Source organism: Manduca sexta, chromosome 26, assembly GCF_014839805.1.
Source record: "Manduca sexta isolate Smith_Timp_Sample1 chromosome 26, JHU_Msex_v1.0, whole genome shotgun sequence".
Classification (NCBI taxonomy): Eukaryota; Metazoa; Arthropoda; class Insecta; order Lepidoptera; family Sphingidae; genus Manduca; species Manduca sexta.
In genome coordinates this window covers 15,123,601-15,147,914 of record NC_051140.1, presented here as the reverse complement: position 1 = coordinate 15,147,914, position 24,314 = coordinate 15,123,601, and the positions used below count along the sequence as shown (strand labels likewise).

The window sequence follows — 24,314 nt, the reverse complement described above, 5'->3', positions numbered from 1 at the left end:
TAATAAAAATATAATTAATTATAAAAGAAGGAAATTTCCATTGTCTCTTATGACAATTTTCTTGTTTCATTTGAGTATCCACCCGGCTAATAATAAATTAGATGCATCTGTATTCTAAATTATGTACAAAGGTATCTTATAAATATCCAGTAATACACAAAAGTCCAACTTTTCTTTTAATAATCATAAAAATCTTACTGTGCTATAACCCCAATAAACTTATTCTTTCAAACACTGTCATAACACTTGGTAGTTCACTACGATTCTTAAGATCCTGAAATGTCAACTTTAGTTCTTCATTCTTTTGGTAAATGCCCCTATATTTTTTAATAAAATCTTCTGTCACTGAGTATTCATTAGCTTCAATGTTATGCAATGTTCTGTTAGTATCATCATCATTTGTAGACTGCTCATTCAATGATTCCCATATCTCTTGAACATCTTGCACACTGTAAGCATCTAAGTAGGCCTCTAAAGTAATGTACATAGCATGCACTATACTATTTATATCAGGTTCAGAATCTTCTTCAAGATGTGGAGACAATTTTGGATATGATAGCTCCACACAATAATTTTCTTTTAGCAATCTATCCCATTTATTGGAAAGATATGCCAATTTATTTTCAATTTCTTTTGGTTTGATAAATAGTTTTTTTGAAAACTGTATCTCATTGTCACTCTCTTCATAGTTTTTCCAAAGTGCTTCATTCAAAAAGTGTGTTAGAATTTTAATAATACAATCTTCATTAGTAGATAGAAGATTCTGGATGTGCAGCAATCCAATTAAGTACTGCATAAAGGTTGGTTGGATATGTTCCAATATCCTTATAATAGATTCTTGAGGTTTTGCTGGAAAAGTAATAAGTTAAAAATTACAGTAAAATGCATTAAAAGAAACATAATATATATTTATTTTTACTTTTAACAGATTTTACAAATGAGGATGCTAACTTCATGGCTTTTAGTAGCCTATGCAAAAAAATATATATATTTCAAGCCAAGCATGATTTCAGTTTGCAGCTCTGGTTACTACTAACATAGGATCTCTTTAATGTCTGTAAATGTTATACACCAGTTAATATATAAGATTGTAAATACATTTATTTACCATGTATTTGGGAGCTTGACTTTTTTATGTGGTTTTTCTATATTATATTCAATCATTAGCATATACTCAGAAATCTTAGACAGACCCAGAAGCAGCTATTGGTTAATGTCTAGTTAAATTTCCCACTCACAAGATATGAAAGAATACATTTTCATTACACATTGTATACATTTTTGTTTTAGTGGTATAATGAAGCGAAATTCTACAGTACAATTTTATTGTATATTATTAAAAGAAATGTAATAGCAGTGTTACAACGAAATTGAAGAAAGTCAATGCTATTATTCCATACCTGAAATGATTTTGTAAAAATCTTTTGCAAATATTCTGCAATAATGTCCAATGTTCGGATAGTCCTTATCAGAATTTGTTTCACATATATAAAATGTTTGAACTATTGCATTAAACAAAGTCTGAAAATAAAAATATGTTTATTAATTATGAAACAGTTTTGTGCATATATGCAAAATCATTGAATTTATTTCTAAACTTACCATCATTACTTTTATGTGATTTTCTGGATATTTTAAATGGACCATGTTTGCAAAGATTTCAAGTATTTGGCGGCAGTTGTAAGTTATAGCGCCTGTGTACACAACATTGTCTGACCATAATAAGGTTGTAATTAATGGTTTGTGAGATCCCATGATGTGAAGACCCAAGTTACTTTTATATCTGCAACATTTTGTGCACAAATATTTAAGTATTTTTTAAATAATTGTCTCATATATCAACCATTTGTAATTATTTATCATTTATGTTTTGTACTAACTTTGAACGCCAAATAGCCAAATCAATTTGCAGTAATTCAACAATACTTTCTAATACAGCCATAAGTCTCTCTATTCTTTCTGTTCTGTTTAACAGTTCATATATTTCAAATTTCTCTTTTTGCCAATGCAAACCTTGTACAGATTCTTGCATAGTCTCAGGAATGTGTTTATATTTGTCTATGAAGGGTCCATCTTTACTTTCAGAACTAATTTCATATTCTAATCTATTTATGCAGTATTTTACAATGCCTTTATTACATTCAAACTCATTACGATTTGTGAATGTCTTTTCTCTAAGGTCCATGGGAGATGTTAAGAATTTCTCATAGCATTTCCTTATAGTTTTTGAAATGCATGGAGTGTGGGTTGTAAAATTATTGAACAGTATTTGTTGGCATTTGTCTATTACGGCTCTTGCTGCACATCCACCAAAATCATCATCATGTGCATTCTGAAAATAAATATTGTTATGTTATGTAATCACTGTACCTACATACTGTAAGTTATGAATGAAAAAAGGAAAAACAATAATAAATTGGCAAAATAATTGTAAATTTAATTGCAGAAGTATTTTTAAGCAATTAAAAAAAAGGAGGCAATTACAAATTCGACATGTACTTTTTTATTTTTATGTTTGTTACTTCAGAACTTGATCATTTATAAACTGATTTGGGAGGAATATACCTCCAGACTGGTCCCATAGATTTTTTATCAAAATAGCTTTAGTACTTTGGTTTCATATGTCTGCAATGAACTCTTAGATTCCTGTGAACAAAATAATTTTAAAATAAATACATTACCAGTATAATTTCCACAACTTCTTTCAAAACATTTGCAGACAGGTACTGTACTGGTGTTATACATAACTGGCATACTTCCAAAGCTTCCAGCCACAAGTTAGTCTTAGTTTCTATTTTAAATGCTTCTTCAGCATACACAGGCATTTGCTGTGAGCCTGTCTGGAAATATAAAGGAAATTTAAAGTATTAGAACATCATTAAATATTTTTGTTAGTGCTGTTGCAGTAAATCATTTGTTGTATAATAAGAGTTCATTTATTTTGTTGTTGGGATGGGGGATTTGTCTTTCTTTTGTGTCTCAATTGCTATTTTAACTTCTTTAACTGGTATCTCTGGTGTGTTGTTGTGGATGTCAATATCTTGTCGTGTCAACCTGCTTTATGTAGAGTTTCATAGAACTCAGCAGCTATGGTGCGCATATCAGATCTTTTTGTGTTGTCATACCTGGTTTAGTTTTTTAGTTTTGGAAGTAACTCTCTGTTATTGTTTAATATTTTTTTAAATTTCCTTATTCCACTTGATTTACTTATATGATCTATTATTTGTAACCCTTTGTAGTTTTTCTCTTGTCTTATATTTTTGTCTATGGATTTTGCTTAGGGCCTCTGTCTTTGTGTGCATTGTTTTAGTTTCGTAGTTTATTAGGATTCTACTTTCTTCAAGTAACTCACCAATATATGTTAGTATGTATAATTTTAAATTTGTATACTATCTTTTGATTTGATTTGAATGTTCATTCCATATTATCATACTTTTCTTGAGTCATAAGTTGTTTTTATTGGTTTTCGTAATAATGTAGTAGATACCATAGATTGGTACCAGTTTCTTTAAAGTCATATAACGATTTTTTCTGTGAACCATAGAAGTTTTTTACAAGAGCTCTTCTTTGCTTTGAATTGAAGTTTTCTCTTAACATTTAATAGATGGAATTAATGTTGAAGTTATGTATAAATTGTATGTCTTTGAAACTTTGTGATTTTTAGTCAAGATAAACTGCATCACATACTGTGACACTTCTTCCTTTACTTAAATTTGGTGTCCAAGATCACTAGGTTATCTTTAAAGGCAAAGTTTACTAACATCTCAACATTGCTATTTTCCTGCCATCTGTGTAAGGTTGTAACATTATAACTTCAAAATTCTTGCTGGGCACCAATCAAGGCTTTGAAATATTCCATTACACTAAGGTTTTATGTGCATGGTCTTTTAATGTTTTATTCAGTTTAATATGGAATTACATGTTGCGCTATTTGGCTACAAATATTTATAATCATCAGAAAATCAGTGACATGATAATTGGAACAAGAATACTGTTACCCAGTAGGACTCATTATGCATATTATATTATGGAGTGATTTAGGTGGATGTTCAAACTACACTTTTATTTTCTATCATATTTATTGAGAATATCTTAGGAATGGTGGTTGTGATGGTGGTGAAACACGCAATAAAATATGATGAAAACAGGCAGACTACAAATTTACCTAACAATCTGTATTAGACATTATTGAGTAAACTGATAATTTTAAAGAAATATAAACAACTTACATTATTATGTTTACATACACCATTTTTGATGCAAGCTGGTGCGTAAATCAACAATAATCTTGAGCGGTGGTCGGAACAGCTTTTGAAGGAAACTTGTTTACAAGCGCTGACGAAGTTCTCTCTTCTTATAGCTTGTAAATCATCTTCTTTCTTTGTATTAGTCTTTAATCTTTTACTTGCTCCTTCTTTTGTGTTGTTTTTCCTTTTATTTTGGCTTACTATCTTTCTTTTTTTCCTAGGGCTCATTGTATAGTTTTTAAAAGTCTAAGGATATAAAGTTACTAGTTTTTCAAAGAAGTAGTAGGTTGCAAACAAGGAATAAGCCGATCAAAAATTTTACGATAAAAACTACTCGCGCAATAAATTTGAAACTTGTATGATGTCTACTTTTTTTTAAAATTTTTTTTTGGTTTATTTACTCCTTAAAGAGAAGGCAAAGGCTCTCAGCCATACAGCCTAGTCTGTCTTCTTTTATACTTTTTTTACCTGACATACCCATGTCAGGGTTACTAACTCCTAAAAAATTGCCCTAAATTCACGATAAAATATCCCCAAATAGCCCTAAATGCAAATGCAAAAACCCCAAGAAAAACCCTGTACTGTCAATGTTATTTTCTTTCTTTTATCTAAGAATATAACTGAAAGAAGTTCCCTGTTTTATTAAAATTTAAAGGCCGAAGCCATGCCTGTAGTTGTGAGGATCAAAGAGAATTATAATAGAGCATCTCAGACCAATGCTTGTCATTGTTCTGAGACGTAAAGCGTGGATAGTGAGTGAGGTGTATTTGAAATTATTGCATTATGCTTTGTAGAAAAACTTGAACGTTTTGCGTTTTTAATCGTTTTTTGTTCAGTCAAACAGTTATAAATGAAAACATTTATATGGCTCTAAAAATAGCCCTAAATTTTTTTGGGCCCTGAAAAAAGCCCCCTACACTTATTTTAGCCCTAAATTTAGGACTAATTTTTATTGAGTATTTCCGGCTTTTAATAGATTTTCTAGCTAAGTGTACTTTGTGTAAAGTGCTAAGGTCACTTTTTAAGGTATCTTTCTCACATATTTCTATAAGTATGTTAATGATTTATTGTAATAATTTCTATAGAATTAATGCAAAAAAATAATTTGCGAACACTGTTCAATACTTTTATAAAGCGTTCGATTCTAACGCACCTTATTTTTTATAGTAAGTTTATGTTCATACTACTATTTTAGCTGTACTGTGACAATATTTTTTAAATGTTTTAGTGAGACTTATTTCTCACAAAAACTTTTGTAATCCACTAAAAATTACTAAACACTAATATATTTCATGGCTAAAAGAGAGGTCTAAACCACCGGCTTTAGTTATAAATCTATTACGTTGGAAACACTGAAACTATGGAGGGTAGAGGTAAGGAGCACCGTCTCAGTGTATCAAAAAGTGTCCATCAAAACAGGGAAATTAAGGGTGGCGCTGCGATCGCATAGGATAAAATTTTAATGAAAAAATTGAATGAAGAATTTCATGTTAATTATGTAAATAATTGCGTAAACAGAATAATTATTTATATTTACATTTGCAACAAGTGTCAAATTGTTTTGTGCAAAATTTGAAAAAATTACTTTATGTAAAGAGTATAAATATTTAAACTTAGTGAATACTAGCTTTTGCCCGCGGCTCCGCACGCGTTATAAAGTTTTTCAGGCTAAAGTTTTCCGTTATAAAAGTAGTGGTTTCACGGGAGCCATGAGTGTTCTTCCCAGGGTCTCAAACTGACTCCATACCAAATTTCATCTTAATACGTTGGGTAGTTTTTGAGTTTAAGACGTTCAGGCAGACAGATGCAGCGGGGGACTATGTTTTATAATATATTTTTTACAACTTTTTAAGAGGAACAATCCCGTCATACATCATTGTTGCATAACTTTAACCGTTTACGCAGCGCACGCAACGGAAGCTCTCAAAACTAATAAATTGTCCCCGTGTTTGCAACATGTTTCATTACTGCTCCGCTCCTATTGGTCATAGCGTGATGATATATAACTTAGAGCACTCCAAAAACAAAGGGCTATTCAACACAAAAAGAATTTTTCAGTTCAAACCGGTAGTTCCCGAGATTAGCCATTACTGCTCCGCTCCTATTGGTCATAGCGTGATGATATATAGCCTATAGCACTACACTAATAAAGAGCTATCCAACACAAAAAGAATTTTTCAGTTCGAACCGGTAGTTCCTGAGATTAGTCATTACTGCTCCGCTCCTATTGGTCATAGCGTGATGATATATAGCCTATAGCACTACACTAATAAAGAGCTATCCAACACAAAAAGAATTTTTCAGTTCGAACCGGTAGTTCCTGAGATTAGTCATTACTGCTCCGCTCCTATTGGTCATAGCGTGATGATATATAGCCTATAGCACTCCACGAACAAAGGGCTATCCAACACAAAAAGAATTTTTCAGTTTAGACCGGTAGTTCCTGAGATTAGCCATTACTGCCCCGCTCCTATTGGGTATAGCGTGATGATATATAGCCTATAGCACTCCACGAACAAAGGGCTATCCAACGCAAAAAGAATTTTTCAATTTGGACTGGTAGTTCCTGAGATTAGCGCGTTCAAACAAACAAACAAACAAACAAACTCTTCAGCTTTATATAATAGTATAGAAGTATAGATATAGATTAAAATTAGTATGTACCTATAATTATTATATATATATACTATAAACGTCAAACTGAATTATTTATAATTGGACTATGTCGTTTGGTATAGAGATTAAGTATTTCTGGGTTTTACCTGAATACTTACAAATGCGTATAAAATATAAATATAATTTATGCGTAATTGTTCGTCGGTCCCCCAAATCAATCTATATGTAAATTTTTTTTTTGCGTGACAATATTTTTTTTTGTCCTTGAACTTTCTATTTGAAAATTTGTGACAGGGTCGCGTAATTTTAAGTTTAGAATTAGGTATCCTTGATTCCCTGGCACACGATAATATTTTATGTATAAAAATTCTTTGTGTGTGAGGGCGACTTTGCCGGCCTGCAGTTGGTCTGACTGATACTTTGGTCGCCAAGATGGTAGCTGACAGTGGCGGCCTAAGTGGGCGCGAGGCCCCAGGCGAAATCAAAAATACACGGACGGCGCAAGATTTTTTTTTTAACAGTTTGCTTGGTAAGATCGTAGAAGAAGTCCTCCAAAGCACCGCGCGCGAGGCCCCTGTAGGCGCGAGGCCCTGGGCTGTTGCCCGTTTCTACTTCCCCTAAAGCCGCCCCTGGTAGCTGAGTGGTTTGGTTTAACTTACCTTTATATAACTATAGGTAAATATTTACCTACTTCATCTTAATGGCCTAGTGCAATGTTTCCCAACGTGGGGCCCACGCCCCACAGGGGGGCAATTTGATAGTTAAAATACAATTTTCAGTTTTTCATTATATGTTTTGAAATTTTGCTTACGATGTTTTGATAACAATTTCGTAGTGATTTCTTCATAAAACTTATCATTTATATTTCTTAAGGGAACAAAAAAATTTTTAAGGGTTAAAAATTTTGTATGTGGTGCGTAAAAATTTTAGAAATGTTAAGGTGGGGCATGGCCTAAGAAAGATTGGGAAACACTGGCCTAGTGTAACGTAAATTCGGGGCTCAACTTCCAAATTAGGCACATACCATTTTGTTTCTGCTATCTAGTTTTGGTATGTGTGACCTTTAATGCTATTGATATGAATCTTATCAATCATGGTAGGAATAAACGAAGCCGTGTAAAGTGTGGGTACTCTGATGTCTCTATGAGATACCTAATACACTTAAGTTTATGTAACGGATAGAAATTGGTAAATAAACATTCATAATAGCTATTTAAATTATGAAGACAGATTTAAGTTGGTCATTAATACCCTAATTGAGGATGTGCTAGTTTAGACGTAACTGACAATTTTAATTTTAATTCATGGAGCTTTAGGTACCCGCTCCTACGTTATAAACAATAAACACCTAATTAGGGACTTAAATGCAAATATGTAAAAACAAAAGTCCGTATCATTCATAGACATAAATATTGTTTTTCGAAACTTACCTACGCAATATTGCAACGGCTGCGTAGCCAGTGCCAAATTATTGAAAATTATTGATTCATAGTTTGCTGCAACAGAAGGAGACAAGTTCACGATTGCACGTATTCTTTGTGGGCCGCTATAAAATCACAACACCTGTGGCACAGGCATCAGTCCAGTCGGGAACATAGACGCTGACCACTCGACGTTCTCTTACCAAAATGGCATCCGTATACAAGGTATTAATTTAATCAAAATAATCGTTGAATTGCACTTGAAATTCTGTATTTGCTTAAGTTGGTGGACGAGGCTGTTGAGATTAGTAATAACATCAGAAGTAAACTATTATCTTCTGTTTAAATCTATAGAGAGCTGCAGATATAAAAACAAAAAAAATTGAAAACTGTTTAGTTTAAATTAATTGGCTTGTTTATAATAATATTCTAATTAATTATTTTATTATACATGCAAAAATCAGTCTTAACACTTCAAACCCTGAAACTATTCTTATGATTACGCAAACTAATTACCCCGTTTATTTCAAAGCAAAACCTCGAGCCTCAACTTTCTTCGGCGCCGCTTAGGTTTTCATTGTCACCGGCTATTGAGTAACGAGATAGTACCCGTTGACCGTGAAGGTCGTCTTATTATTATTTGAACTTAACTCCATGAAGTCGTGATGAAAATACAAAGGAATAAGTATCACTTTTGTATTTACGGAACTATTCGACTTTTTGTGTTTTGTGGAAAATGCCTTTTTATAATAAAATTTGTAATATAAATTTTACCATATTCACAGACCTTGATATTAATTGCATCAGCGTCGGCTGTCCTGGCTGGTAAAGCGCCTGGCGGCTACTCATACAACAGATTCAGCGGGCCAGTTAGTGGGAAAATCATTGAAGTCCAGGTTCCTGCGGCAGAAGGTATTCCAGCACAACAGCATGCCGATTACGGATACGATCACAATAGCGGCAAAATTCATCCTGACACCGCTAAATATGCGCATTTGAAAACAGTGGACTATGTGGTAAGAAATCTTCTATCATTAAAACTATTGCTTTGTTTGGGATTAAACATATTATAAAGGCAAGATAAAGAATATTCGGAAATATGAATCAAATTTCTGTAGCTCAAATTTTTGTGTTAGCGATTACAGCGTCTTTTTCGGAAACAAGTTAACAGTTTGCATGATGCCTTACATCATCCGAAAATCTAATTACCGCTTCACGTTTCAGGCTAAGCCGGACTACACGTACGCTTATGGTGTAGAGGATCCTCACACTGGTAACCTGCAGAATCACAAGGAGCAACGTGATGGCGATGTAGTTCACGGAGAATATTCGCTGGTAGAGCCTGATGGCTCCTTGCGTTTAGTTCGATATACTGCTGATCCTAAAAATGGTTTTCAGGTATGTACGGGTGTCAGATTTCTAGCTTTTAATGTGTTTTGACTAAAATACTGAAATATAATCACCAGAATTACAAAAAAAAGGATAAGTAGTTCGTCTCTCGTTTCGTTTATAAGATGATTCGTCTGGGCATAATCACGGCAGCTATTTCTATTTTTTATTTATTTCATTAAATTAAAATTGTTTGCACTAATTACATTCCTTCTAAAATACAAAAATGGACATATTATGAAAATATTATGTACAAATGCAAAAAAATAAAAGTAGGATAAAGATAAAAATAACATACAGATATTTTTATACTTATAATGACAATCTCAAACACTAAGCTCGCAGAGCACGCTTAAAGAATCTCAAGCATTCTGATAATATTTTCGGCCACCCATCTGCAAATATATCACACTTGGGGTACTGTCCAGGAGAGCGTTAAGAGAGGCAAGGACTCGTGGTATAGACGAATTGGCACGCGCCACAGAACGATATGGTGGAACCGCAAACAACGTAATTTGGTGACTATTCGATAGTTGTTTGGAAGGAACTAGCTCCACAGCTGGCTATAAAGATCTTTACTGCTAGTTTTGAGTAGACGGGCTCTTAATAAGTCTACCTACTTGTAATTTAGCTGTTAAAATAAATGTTTCAGTTAAAACGTGCATTGCAAATTTGATATGTGAATGATATACAATAAACCTGTAGTAGATTGTTTATAAATGTTGAGATAATACTCCTATCCAATTAAAAACATGAGTAGCCTTTGCAGATTGTCTATGTGGCCACCCAGGAGACGCAACGGTATAATTTCGGTTTTCGTTAAATAGTTGCAAAGATTTGTTTCACCAATATGAATTAAGGGGAGCAATTAAGAAATTATAAACTATTACTAACAATGTCGAAAACTAGTAGGTAACATCTATTGCATGTCTAAACAAAACATCGACTTAATAGCATATTATTTAATATTTGCGTCATAAAACGTGAATACGTACGTAGTTACATTGGTTAGTTCTAGAAATTTTAGTCAACAGTATTGCCATTTCAACACGTTACGATAGTTTGCACAAATAAGTATTTCTATTCATTGTGATCAATAAGTATATCTTTTGTAACATAACCGTTATATAACTCCATTATGTATGCTGCTCTCAGATAATAATAATGGTTTGTCTTAGGATCTCCAGATATTTTTAATGTATCTCTTAACTTTAAACAGTTCTTTGTTACGTGTAGTTCAAATTTGACGTTTTTAATTAGGGTACATTTTTTGTTGCATCTGGCACTGCGTAATCACACGTTTTCTAAACACAAGATAACATTTTGTAATAGTACAAATACTTATAAAATTTAAGAAATCTAGTTTATCTTAATTATAATACAAATAATTGTTTTTCAGGCGACCGTACACAAAAAAGCCGCGGGTCAAGCGCAACACCCAGTTCATTATGGTCATCAAAAGCAAGAAAACGAAGAATCCAGGGAGTACTAGTCTTGTCAAATGTTTTTAAGAGTTGATATTTGTTGAATTATTTATTATGTTTTTACGTTAATAAAACAAGTCACTCAATAACGTGTTGTTATTTAATAAAGTAATAAAAATAACTAAAAACAAAAAAATATAATGTAAAATGTTATGAGAAGAAAATCACTTGAATATTTTTCTTAACATCTCAGCAGAGAATGGAAAGACAATGGTATGCGTTTTGTCTCCAGATATCATGTGTAGAGATTGCAAATATCGTAACTGAAAAGTAGAAGGTAAAGTAAAAGTTACCGTAAAAAGATGTAAAATTTATTAAATTAGAAAAAAATTGCCATGTTATGGTTTTCTTAGTGTAGAGTTAGTGTATTTTGATATGCGGATTAGCTGGTTTATTTTCGTTTAACATTTTACAAAAGTTTTGCTTTTATTTCTGATATCTGACCAGGAATGCATTCCTTAGAGTTTAACGTCGGGCTGGCGGCCAGTCTTAAAAATTAAACCAAATACTTTCTTTTTTAACATGCTTGATTTTGTCGACCCAACTTTGGAGTAAGTTGAGAGCATGTAGAAGAAGCACAGATGTGCACAATCTTATTACCTGCATGCATAACGGGTTGTCCATGAGTAGTGTCGTAGCTTTTTGCAGATTTCTTGTCGATTCGATTTCAGATTTTGCAACAATTATTTTTGCATTCGCCAATCTCGATGATTCGGCTTCCGCTGCCATAGCCTTTTGTAATTGAAGTGGTAGACATATATCTTTGCTATAATTAAAATCAAGTAAAATCCTATAAATTTTTGTTGTGTCATTGACATGCCATGCCACATTGAATTTAGCGGAGATAGAGTTTAAAAATGATTGTTGCAATTTAGGACTACTTTGAACCTATATTACGTAAGCTCATGAAGAATATTCGGTCAATATTTTAATGAAGAAATTTGGTCGAATAAAAATATTAACTGGTAGTTTAGACGATTACCTTGTATTTAGGTTGTATTAAGGAACTAGAGTTTAAAATTGCATGCATTTCTCTTAACACGTCTTAAAGCTGCACATTGTCTAACAATTCGTTAAGAATTTTAAATAAGTAGAAGTCACTTACATTTCCACCCTGACTACCTTAACGCCCCATTCACGAGTCATTTGTTTCATGTTTATAAAAACTTGACTGCTCACAGCCGGTCTATCGCCAAGTATTTCAGTTAATTTTCGCGTACCAAGAGCGTTGCGAAGTGTTGTCGCCGCAAGGTACCGAGTTGCTGTGCTGCGAAAATAAACAAAAACAATAAAAGAAGAAAAACTAAATGAAATGTTTTATTGACTGGCATTAGTATTGGTATTTGATTCTACTTACTCATAGTCTGCAACGTTTATAACAGCCCACACCGGATCATACACTTTGTAATATACTACTGCATCTACGGACACTGTTAAGGAATCTTTAGTTAATGCCTGTAAGAAAATATATGGAGAAATATCATATAAAGTCCAAATAATACTCATTTATCATTATTATATTACAGAGTTACCTCTTGTGGCGGCACTGCATAACAAATTATTCTTAAATCAATAAATTTGACAGTATCCACACATGGTAAATAATAGGTCAATCCAGGGCCGAAAGCTTGATTTTTGTGAATTTTACCGTTTCGCAATATAATTGCTCGTTCAAACTGACGCACCACCTTATTCAAAGCGATAAATTTAGATTTTATACACGCAATACCATTTTCAGCGGGTATAGTTATAGACACTAATATCTTACCACAAATATGCATAAAAGAGATAGCGGAAAACTTATTACTACCAAGAGTAACGACAGTAATACCAAGAACTTTTCGATGCATGTATCTTCCCCTGCAAAAATAACATGTGGCCATACATTGTTTGCTTATTCTGCAGTTTCTTGGCAAGTGGGTATTTATTTTTGTTTACCTTTAACGTTTTGTATACGGTGTCTACCACGGTAGCTGTCTTTTGATGTACGATCTTCATTAATTATGTAACCTTTTTCTGTGTCTGGATTTTGTGTATTAATAACTAAGTCGTTTGGTTTCTGTTGATTATCTTCAGATGGTATTTCGGTAATTATCTTATTTTCCATATTTTAATAGCGTTCAGTATAAAAGAATTTGAATTTAAAGAAAATGTCAGTGTCAAGGAGTGTGAGCATAGAGTTTTACAGAAATTATTAGCAAAAATAATATTTTACATTATGTAAGAAAGGGTCATCGTTGTAAAAATGTTAAGCGTTCTAAGTAATGCTTTATCATCAAATACATGATTTCAATGGCTCGAAGACCCATAGGGCTCGGGTATTTCAAGCGGAAATGGGAAAAATATCGAAGTACTTTGCTGCGAAGCTATAAAATTTAATGTCTGTAAATATCTAAGCTGAAAATAAAAATAGTATTTTATTAAGGCCACAAAAAATAAAAGCAATTTTTATGCACGATAAAATAAATGTCGTAAAATGTTCTCACAAGCATAACTTGTGGGTTTTCCATCATTATTCTTGAAGCTTCCTTAAGATTTTCGGCGGCTTTTATTTCTCCCTCCGCTTCGATTATTTTGGCTTTTGCCAGTCGAGTGCCTTCGGCCTCCGCTGCCATTGCCTTTTGTAATTCAAATGGTAATATTACATCTTTTCTGAAATACGTACGAGCTAGTTCATACGAGTATTATTACTATGAACTTATTAAAAACAAAAATCTACATAAAGATAGGTTCACTCAAATTTACTTAGTGTCGATATCGCCTCTAAAATTACGTATTATTTGAGAAAATATAAATAAGTTAATGAAAGTAAGCGGTGCATAAAATCTACATGAGTCTCAATGTTATCATTACATTCAAGTTTAGACTTTTAAATATAAAGCTATGGTATCTAAAGTAAAAAATGTCATATGATTGATTTCATAATCACATTTCAACGCGTTCCATTTCAACACCCCATTCATTGGTGACTCTATCAATTTCCTTCCTTGCAGTACGACTAATAGACTCTCGACTTGTTAACAATTCCGATAACGTGTATTGTCCGAGTATATTTCGAAGTGCCGAGATAGTAATGAGCTCCGTGGCTCGCCTATAACACAGAATAGTATATTAAAGCTACAGGAAAACAGTACATTTAAATGATTTTACAAACAGTTGTTTACTTGTAAGATTGAACGTTTAATAAACAGCTGAGGGGCTTCAATACGTGAAAATAAACAACGGCGTCGACCGTAACAGTCACAGAATCTTTTGTAAGAATCTGCAAGAGGAAAATAAATTAAATGTAAGTCACGTCTTGTTTGTAGAAATACGTAATAAAAAGTATTAAACCTCTTGTGGCGGTAAATTGAACGATTGAGTTCTTAAATCGATGAGTAGCACGTTGTCTGTACACGGAACTACCCAAATAATGCCAGGTCCGGCCGGCGAGTCCGACCTTACTCTTCCAAAACGTAAAATAACTGCCCTTTTATATTGCTTTACAACCTAAAACAAAACGATTGCGATTGTGATTTTTTTTGTTGTCGACACAATAAATTTTTGTTATTCTTACCCTGAAACAACCAAGCAAAGCCAACGGAAATATAATTATCATCATTACAGCGAGAATTCGGAATATTTTCTCCGTCAATGTTTCTTCTTTGATCTCTGGAATAATGTTCTGCTAGATAAGCTATAAACAGTTGCATTTGAATTTCGTAATAACAGATTTACACACCTGTTAGACTTAGTTTTGATCTTTTTTCCAACGTAAGAAAACTCATGTTGTATAATTGAATGCACTTTTAAATACTTCCAATATAATTTTAAATTTATTACAATTGGCCGTATTGTTTTAAATACTTAATTAAAGTTGGAGTGGTATGATTTCAAAACCAGAGTTCAAAACAACGTGTATGAAATTTGACAAATATGACAGAATAAGTAAATCGAGCATAGATTTATAATATTGAGGATACACTTATGCAAAAGAGTAATGTTATTCCTGAAAAAGAAGTACGTATTGTAAAATATAAATAAAAAAATATAAGAAATATCTTTATTTAACCTATTATTCACATCTATATGGGTAAAGACTGCGTCATTTGCACTGAGCTTGGTCCAGCGCCGCCTAAAAATGCTTTCAAGAAGTCCATCGGAAATGGAAATATTATCGTCGAATTCTTTTCGGCTGATATTGAGCTTAACGACTGTAGATACCGCAGCTGAAAAAGAGAGAATAAAAAATCACGTATAAATAAACTAATAGGACGTTACATGTGAACAGTGAAAATGTGAATATGAAAATTTACTTGTAATGCCATAGGATTGTCAATCATGACGAGCGAAGCTTCCCGTAACGCTTTAGAAGCTTTAATTTCTCCTTCCGCGGCAATAATTTTGGCACGGGCTTCTCGATCGGCTTCGGCTTCGGCTGCCATGGCTTTTTGAAGTTGAACCGGTAGTCTAACGTCTTTACTGAAAACATAAAATACCCTAAGCCAAATAAGACTTTCATGTATATTCTGGGTTCTTTATGTGGCATAAATTTTGTACAGTACAACGAAGATCAAATAAGGTCATACTGCATTTACTGACTTACAAGATAAGTGCCGAAATATGGAGTCCATAACAATAACTATAAGGTCGAAGAATATGGTGGATTTATTTAGCTACTCTTGTATCTTGCATTTAGTAGGTATTAATTTAATAAAAGGCTTACATCTCAACCCGTTCCACTTCAACGCCCCATGGGTCAGTTGCCTCATCCAAACTAGCCTGCATCATGTGACTGATGGCTTCTCGGTCAGAGAGAAGCTGCGCCAAGTCCCGCATACCCAACACATTCCGAAGAGTCGTTGCCGCCAGGAGCCGAGTCGATGCACTGCAATGATAATTACTTGACTTGGACATGTTTATGTGATATCGTGATATTGAACAGTAACATTTATTGATCGTTCAATGGCATTTATTGAAATACATGGGATTCTAAATTTAATGATTAAATAAACATCCAGCCAGGAGTCTATGTATAAAAATATCTAAGCTTAATATTTTTTTTCATGCGTACCGTGTAATAATGGAGCAAAACACACCACAACTTTATAATTCAGATTTAACTAAATAACATTTTTAATTAATCCACACAGCGCTAATCTAACTGAAGTTACCAGATTCGTGTATATTTTGACGTTGATTTTAAACAGTCACGGCTAATAGCCGCTGTCTTGTAACTTTACGAAGCGTGTAATTAGAACGTTTGGGTCGCTTTACAGATAATTACCTGTAATCAGCAACTCTGACTACAGCATTTAATGGCTCCTTGATTCTGTAGTACACAACCGCATCCACTGCCACCGTCACTGAGTCTCTTGTTAGCACCTGAAGCAAACATATTATTGATGTAGAACAAAAGAAAAACAGAATCGTTTTTTAAATATCGAATCGAATGTCGTAGATTATAAGGGCAGTAAATATGCGGATGTTTTGAAAATGGTCGACGGCGCATTAGTTTAATATACCAATTTTAATAAAATACCGTATCTTAAAGTAAACAAACAGAAGATATTTCGCTCTGAAGATATCTCACTCAAAGATACATGCAGGACATGTGACACGGTCATAAATCTCGGAGCTGTGACTGTCATAGTGGCATTTGCCAGGTTCAAATGTCGTGGGAACATTATAGCGCCATCATAATAGTCGCTTCAGTTTGCGGATCAGGGCTATAGTGACTGTTGTATCAATGACTTTGAAGCTTAATTTCGCAAAAGAAAATCACAAAAAAAATGTAAAATAATGTAGGATTAAAGTGTAATTATTTTCATAAAATTAGCTATACATGGTTGGTGCCATTTATTATAATAAAAATTAAATCTAATTTAATTTTACTTATTTTTAGTTCGTTGTACCATAGAATGTCGAAGTAAACACGTAGAGAATTGACTTTGTTATCATTTACATTTTGCTGGTATCATCTTATTTACACCAATTCTAAACAAATCAATTCGAGGGCAGTTAATGCCTAATTGATGAGAGTGCGAAAACATCAAAGGAAATACACGAAACACAAGTCTCGGTATAATAAAATAATGCCTAATTTAATGTTATTGTCAGTGAGCGCTAATCGGTCGGTGCGCATGCGTCGCATATCGAGGTCAGATCTGGCAACCGTCTGTTCACAACCGGCAAGCATTGGACACGTTAAAATAAACATCGGCCACGGGTTATGATATTGACCATGTATTTATCTATCAGATTAAATAATTAGTTAAAAATGATCGATAAAGTCTGACACTATTTTTGAATAGGATATGGGATACGTCGTTAAATTGGAAACGGGCGGAATAGTGGGCTATATAATTGGTCATTACGAGTTATGATGTCATTGAGACTCGGACGGTTTCATGGATGATTGTTCCATCTTATTTTTTAGATTTGAAATACAATCTACAAAAAGGGAATTTACGAGAGTTATATAAATAATATAAAGATTCAACCATCTATTAATAATTTAATTCCAAACCTATTTTGCACATAAAATCCTGAATTAACTTAATACCGAGCCACAGCATAATTATAATTGACGTCACAAGTTCCTTTGATGAAACATCTGAGTTAAACAATGTTTTTCAAGTGTCCTTAGTCATTGTCCAAAAAAAAAAAAAGCGGCGATAGCCTAGTTGGGTGTGGAACGGACTGCCGAGACGAATGTCCGCAGGTTCAAATCCCAAGGGCACACACTTCTGACTTTTATAAAATCATGTGTGTATTCTTTATGAATTTATCGTTCGCTTTAACGGTGAAGGAAAACATCGTGAGGAAACCTGCACATCTGAGAAGTTCTCTATAGGAATTTCGAAGGTGTGTGAAGTCTACCAATCCGCACTAGGCCAGCGTGGTGGACTAAGGCCTAATCCCTCTCAGTAGTAGAGGAGGCCCGTGCTCAGCAGTGGGCAAGTATATAATACAGGGCTGATATTATATTATATATTAGTCATTGAGGAAGCCCGTGAAATCCAGTTTATTATTAACGTAAATGTCAGGTCACAAACGTTTGTACTGAATCTGTTCTGGATCCGTCTGTGGCATTGGTATTGAAAACAGTTAACCCAGTTGTCGGGCGGGCCATTCAGCTGGCTAACGATTAATTGATGTAGCCGTAAACTATCAATCAAAGTTTTACGACATGCAAAACAATCGTTACTTGTGTACCGATCGTCTAGGAACTCACCGACCTGATAATCTATGTTTCAAAATTATTTGTTTTTCATTAAGGCTCGGATTTGATTAATGAAATTATATTAATTTCCTTTTTGTAAAATAATAATGGATGTATTTTAATATAACCGTGTTCGTGGTCCGTAACGCTCTCATTAACTGTCTCTATTAACAATAGCACAATAACCGAAGTTTAAACTCCAATGTTAGGTCCCATAATACCTAAATATGACAGGCTACAGCGTCCTTCCAGCAGGAACACTAAGTGCTGGCATAATGCTATTTGGCGGCAATATAGTAGTTATAGTGATACCTAACCAGGCGGGCTTACGTAAAAATGAGACCAACCACCTACTACAATGATTTTTTTCTAGATACTTTATGCGGTATCAAAACGTTATCTTGGTGTGAAGCAAAGAATAAAATAAAATTCTATTAATGAATTTCAACTATGAAGATATAGATTCTTGATAATAGATGAATAATTTGATAATTTCATAGGATTATCTAAACATAACATTAAACACAGACTCTATAATTAAGAAAAAAAAGTTTTATTTGGATATACTCAAATACATATATTAAATTAAAACCGATGTTTACGATATAGGCCTTGTGAGGACATCACCGTTAACGATAATTATGTCGCTATAAATTGTATAAAAAACATTATTATTATTGGTACTTATCATTATTAGCGGACTAAGGTCTAATCCCTCTCAGTAGTAGAGGAGGCCTTTGCCCAACAGTGGGACAGTATATAATACAGGGCTGACATTATAGTATTATTATACTATATCATTATTACTTCTGCGTCTCGTCACTCACAGTAAATAAATGTAGTAATATAAATCTTTTTATATTTACATAACAAGTAAAGGTAAAGTTTGAAAAATGAGGTGCTATGAAAAGGTCTGTAGTGTTAAAAATGAAATGTGTGAAACGCTAGTTTATTTTGCCGCGTGGTGTAAATATGTCGGACCATCTGTTTTCAGAAATAAAATTAATAATATTATGTACACAAACACGTCTGGTTTAGAACTGGAATGTAGAGAACAGTGTGTGGTTCCGATAGCTTTGATAATCTATTGTGATGTGATTTAGAGATCTCTCAGACATAGTAGTACTTTTAAAGTGAAATATAATTAAAAGAAATTTATGGTATATTGAAAAAAAAAAATTATAATTTAAATGTATGACGTACTTTGATTATTGTTCGACATATTCGACACAGAACTCGAAAGGATGTTGATATCTATTATATCAAATATACGCAGTGTAAACTTTTACGTGGTAATATTTTTAATGTCGGCTATTTTTGAATTTATTTCGAATTTATCTATCGCGTGGGCGAATTATTCTTAATTTATTGTTATAATGCAGCATAAATTCAATAAAAATGCACTCAGCCGTTTTTGATATTTTATTACAATTAATTTGCGAGAGATGTAAAGTTTTCTTTGCAAGATGCGTTTTATAGCTGTAAGCCATATGCTCTTATTTTTATGTATGATATAGAAATGGACTATTCGATTGAGTTTAGAAATAGTGTTATATTACTAGCGTTACTTTTAAAATAGAGATGTTAAAACTCTTTAGTACTTTCAATGTTAATAGGATATTGGAATAATTGTGCCATTACATTTAGCAAATTTAGAAAATTTGCATAATATAATGGCCTATGAAGTTTTAAAACTCTGAAAACTGAAACTATGAAATTTACGGCCTAAATAACCGCAAATTAGACTGAGCTTGATGAAAGTGCGGGAGATTGGTAGAGTTATCCCGTAGACATATTTGTCAACAGGATGAATAGTTAGGCTGGTCCGGGGCAGTGCACTGGCTCATATAAAACAAACATACAGTACAGCAAAGCTTTCCTAACCCCTATTCCTTGCTTCTAAAGCTATGTACTATGCCTCCGTCATATAGTGATATTGTGGATCTTTATGGTAAGTCGCATTTAATAAATTTGAAAAAAAAATATCGTATTTATTGCGGATATTTGTGGACGAATGTTTGGTTCACAATAATGTACCTTTTTAGTTTTCTATATTATAATTACTGTTATCTGACGCCCTACTGAGTACAACGTTAAAAGCACGGAGAATATCATAATATTATACGTGTTATTGTGGATCAACCAAATTTATAAAAATACTCATAAAAGAATATTTGCGAAACCTTTGTTCTCTAATTTGATAAATACTCGCAAATAAACTGTCGAATTTGTAAATGTAAATAAATAGATGAATACAGCTTACTTCTTGTGGCGGTACGTCGAATGATACAGTCCGCAAATCGACTTTTCTGTAAGTATCTATACACGGCAGGACGAAGAAAAGTCCCGGACCTCTCGCTCCGCCTTTCCTTAACCGTCCTAGTCGAAATATTACTGCTCGTTCGAACTCTTGCACTACCTGAAAAGATAAAATATTAATTTATAATTAATTTGCAAAATGCTGGCCGATAACTGTAGAAAGAAAAAAAAAATTGAAATTAATAGTCACCTTAAAACATTCAAACAATGAGAATGGAAATGTGATGATGACCAGCAGGAACGATAGAAGCGTCGCGAATCTCTCTATACATCCCACCGCCTCAGGGTTTGCTGTTACAGACAAAAGAAAACTCATTTGAAATAAAAAATATTTCATGCCAACGTGCCGTCTGCTCCTAGTGGAAGGTGGTTTTAATTCGGCCCATGTTGTGCTTGGATTAATGTCAACAAACTATTATTATGACAGTTATGATGCACGTAACGTTCCGTAAAACAGGTTAATGCGAAGAAATGTATAAGCGTATAACAAAAGCTGTCTTACAAGCACTCGCACTCGGATTTATCAATTTACTTACGCATTTGTATCGTGATAGCGCAAGAAGTACCCGTATCGCAATCTAAAATATTCAAATTTCCAGTATTAGAGCGTATTTATGATTTTTGATAAAGTATTGTTCACAGCAATGTGTGTTTACTCACGACTCGGCACGTTGTCACGTCTAGTGCTTACTGTTCTTAGTTCCGTGCGCATTTTGAGTGCCCGCCGTACGCTACGTTTGTTATTTTGTTATTGTTACACCAAGGTAAATGGTACTAATCGTAATAACAGCGTTTAACGCGGCTAACAATCGCAGACTGCGCTGACATACGGACTAACTTACTGTCAGAAGAGTCCAGCTGTTTACACGACCCAAAAACTACACTGATCCCAACTAAAAATATCAATTACAATGCGATGTTGAACAACAATGAAAAGCTTTAAATCACCGTCGATAGAGTTTAGTGAAAATGTATTTACGTATTTCGAGGTAGCACTCCACTTCCCCCGAATCCTTGTCGTGGCAACCGAAATCCATGTGGAACGAGACACCGCGACATGTAAACCGCATTGACTGCTTTGTCAAACGGTGTCAAGTGGTCGTGTCTTCCCGGAGTCTATATTGATACTAAGGTGAGATGCGCGGAAGACCAGGTTCTCGATAAAAATAAATAAATAACGCACTTTCGGGCATAACGACGGGCGGGCGCGGGCGCACACTGGACCGCGGTGATCCAAATTGTGAGATTTAGGTATTTGGGAAGCTGCTCTCGCGCTCCACCAGTATATAATTTACTAGCGGATGTTTGGATAGTAATGTTAAGAATATCCGATAGCTTATTTGATGGCAACTACTTCGTGTAAAAGTATGGTAAAAAAATCAATATTCATTACTCGTGGCAACAAATTGCATTACAAATTGCATTCAATAGTATAAAAATGCGTAAGTTCTCAGATCTGGTTTTAAGATATTCACTATTAATTAAAATGTGATTAAATTAATTACTAATTGGAGTTAGGTAATTTTAAAGTCAAGATAGATTAAATCAGTCAGTGATATATTTTTATGTCAGCAAACAATCTTTGAGTGAATCCAACAGGTTTTCCTGGATGACTTGATCTTGGTCAGATTATTCTAAGAAACATTTATATGTAATAAATAAGGTTGCTATTTTTTGACAAATTAAATACCTAATAGGAAACTTAATTATAATGACATACTAAGATAGAAATAAATAATTAAAATTCGTACACCAACTTATGATTTTATAAAAGGACAATGCCCAAAACCAGGCTATCTTTGCGTCAGTCATGCGTCTCAACCAAATATCCACAAAAAATCATCATTTTAATTATTACTTTATTTGTATTTATTTCAGTCATAAGCGAATGGGGGTTTAAAAGATATGAAAATAAAAAGTTGTTTAATTGTTGCAAATGAAACATCCGATAATTTACTGCCAATATGGCGAAATGATACCAATTTATAACAAATTCCCATCTTAGATGGAATAAAAAAGGAAATATGTACAATAAATGTGCTTGTACTTGAATTTATAATATATGTATATTATTTTATAACAATATATTTATTGATCTCAAATATATTGTTATAAAATAATACATTTTACTTAATAATTATGACCAAACTCCAAATAGCTGGTAAAAAAAAGAAAATATTAATCGTTCCAAAAACAAACAAATGGTGACTTGTACTTGCATTGACAGAAATACTAAAGTCAGCTAAAACATGTCTGGAGTTTATTTTTAAATTATGAATATATGGGTAGAGATTTTTATTCCACTGGCAACTGAAATTAATGACATTTTGACATTTCAGATTTGAATGTTAAATCATTAAAATATTTTATCTTACTCAAGATCGGAGTGTTTTTCTTATGTATTTTAATGTTGAGCCGAGAAATTCTCTGTTAAAAAACAACGTGTATAGTGTGTGTTTCGAACTTTGAGACGGAAGGCTTTTAGTTAGCAACACAATGTCATCAAGAACCTAGACCCAGGACAGTTAATCGAGACGGCATATCCCGGCGGTGTATTAACTGCACCTATGCGGTGCCACAGCAACGACACGTATATTTCTTGGACGAGCTGTCCAGTTTGTAAGTTTTGTAGATTATTGTTAACATACCCACAATGTGGGAAAAATCTTGCCAAAGTTAAAGAAAACAGTTTAACAATAATAATAATCTGAACATGTTTACTCAACGTCTACATTATATTTTAGGTTTTAAGGCGGGAATGAGTTTGTGCTGCTTGTTGGAGATCAGCTAATAGAGAGGTTCACAGACAACAACAACATGACATGACCCGACCAGCGCTGCAAGAAGCCATGCACTCACTTCAGGAGTATATATAAACTTGCTGCAGCTATATCAAATTCTTGTTTTTATTTTAGGATGCCAAGAATATATACCTCTATTAAAAATATACATCTATATAAAAATATGCATCCGATTTCGTATTTCTTGTTTTATTTTTCTTTCCCTATGATAATTAACTATTAGCCTAATCAGGGTATGAAGTGAGTTCCTGGGTTCGATTTCCAGGTCAAGCAACATTTTATCTCGGTGTTTCTAACATGACTTGCCTGGGATCGGAATCCTCCAAAGAGGGTTGGCGTCAGGCATAGGCCGGTCATAAAATCTATTCTACAATATGTGTTGACGCCATATTGGAGTGAGATCATGGTAGGTGGATTTAGAGATTAGGCAATCCATGTAATAGAATAAGTCGTAAGTCAGAAAAATATATACACAAAAGGTCAGGTAACATAATATGCTCTGTGGAAAAACTAATATTCCGTCATACTATCTTAAGAAGTTTTATTGAAGTTTCGTCTTATCACATATGTAGTACCTATCAGTTTCTTATAAGGGCAATTAAAGCTAGGTGAAAAGAATGTCAAATAATTGCTTATAGCAATAACAAGTAGGTTCTGCAATATTGAACTTAATTAGGCACGTAGTTACTTTCTACCGTACATTATTGCAGTCCATACTTAACCTCAAAATAACTGCGTTATAAAAATTCTGATAACTCCGAACTCCCATCGAATATCCAATTGTTTTCAATTTCTATAAGAATTAGGATATATCCCCTATAGTTTAGTGAAGG

The 24,314-nt window shown here is 33.5% G+C and overlaps 5 protein-coding genes across 8 annotated transcripts; 1 reads left to right on the top strand and 4 right to left on the bottom strand.

Moving 5' to 3' along the window:
• Positions 1 to 163: 163 nt before the first annotated feature.
• LOC115451012 lies at positions 164 to 4,635 on the bottom strand. The gene is made up of 6 exons (XM_037443713.1): positions 4,230 to 4,635; positions 2,682 to 2,840; positions 1,881 to 2,332; positions 1,603 to 1,783; positions 1,401 to 1,521; positions 164 to 849 (listed from the first exon to the last, which is right to left on the bottom strand). The coding sequence occupies exons 1-6, from the start codon at positions 4,473 to 4,475 to the stop codon at positions 203 to 205; spliced, it is 1,806 nt and encodes a 601-aa protein (XP_037299610.1). The 5' UTR covers positions 4,476 to 4,635; the 3' UTR covers positions 164 to 202.
• Positions 4,636 to 8,370: 3,735 nt separating this feature from the next.
• On the top strand, positions 8,371 to 11,246 carry LOC115451015 (cuticle protein 21). Its single transcript, XM_030179207.2, has 4 exons — positions 8,371 to 8,509; positions 9,070 to 9,300; positions 9,509 to 9,682; positions 11,073 to 11,246. The coding sequence occupies exons 1-4, from the start codon at positions 8,492 to 8,494 to the stop codon at positions 11,163 to 11,165; spliced, it is 516 nt and encodes a 171-aa protein (XP_030035067.1). The 5' UTR covers positions 8,371 to 8,491; the 3' UTR covers positions 11,166 to 11,246.
• Positions 11,247 to 11,271: 25 nt separating this feature from the next.
• On the bottom strand, positions 11,272 to 15,092 carry LOC115451014 (band 7 protein AGAP004871). The gene is made up of 13 exons (XM_037443714.1): positions 14,879 to 15,092; positions 14,714 to 14,808; positions 14,491 to 14,646; positions 14,322 to 14,419; positions 14,087 to 14,248; positions 13,644 to 13,809; positions 13,096 to 13,554; positions 12,926 to 13,017; positions 12,690 to 12,845; positions 12,515 to 12,612; positions 12,263 to 12,424; positions 11,758 to 11,923; positions 11,272 to 11,420 (listed from the first exon to the last, which is right to left on the bottom strand). The coding sequence occupies exons 7-13, from the start codon at positions 13,262 to 13,264 to the stop codon at positions 11,322 to 11,324; spliced, it is 942 nt and encodes a 313-aa protein (XP_037299611.1). The 5' UTR covers positions 13,265 to 13,554; positions 13,644 to 13,809; positions 14,087 to 14,248; positions 14,322 to 14,419; positions 14,491 to 14,646; positions 14,714 to 14,808; positions 14,879 to 15,092; the 3' UTR covers positions 11,272 to 11,321.
• Positions 13,447 to 14,924, bottom strand: LOC119190718 (stomatin-like protein 3). Its single transcript, XM_037443168.1, has 7 exons — positions 14,879 to 14,924; positions 14,714 to 14,808; positions 14,491 to 14,646; positions 14,322 to 14,419; positions 14,087 to 14,248; positions 13,644 to 13,809; positions 13,447 to 13,554 (listed from the first exon to the last, which is right to left on the bottom strand). The coding sequence occupies exons 1-7, from the start codon at positions 14,922 to 14,924 to the stop codon at positions 13,447 to 13,449; spliced, it is 831 nt and encodes a 276-aa protein (XP_037299065.1).
• Positions 15,093 to 15,185: 93 nt separating the features above from the next.
• Positions 15,186 to 21,920, bottom strand: LOC115451009 (band 7 protein AGAP004871-like). Of its 4 annotated transcripts, XM_030179200.2 has the most exons (9): positions 21,660 to 21,909; positions 21,341 to 21,573; positions 21,217 to 21,258; positions 20,871 to 20,971; positions 20,625 to 20,780; positions 16,424 to 16,521; positions 15,863 to 16,024; positions 15,453 to 15,636; positions 15,186 to 15,365 (listed from the first exon to the last, which is right to left on the bottom strand). In XM_030179200.2, the coding sequence occupies exons 2-9, from the start codon at positions 21,390 to 21,392 to the stop codon at positions 15,222 to 15,224; spliced, it is 939 nt and encodes a 312-aa protein (XP_030035060.1). In that variant the 5' UTR covers positions 21,393 to 21,573; positions 21,660 to 21,909; the 3' UTR covers positions 15,186 to 15,221. The 4 variants fall into 4 exon arrangements, with proteins under 4 accessions (XP_030035060.1, XP_030035057.1, XP_030035058.1 ...); XM_030179197.2 differs by lacking the exon at positions 21,341 to 21,573; XM_030179198.2 differs by lacking the exon at positions 21,341 to 21,573 and having other exon boundaries at positions 15,453 to 15,618.
• Positions 21,921 to 24,314: the final 2,394 nt, after the last annotated feature.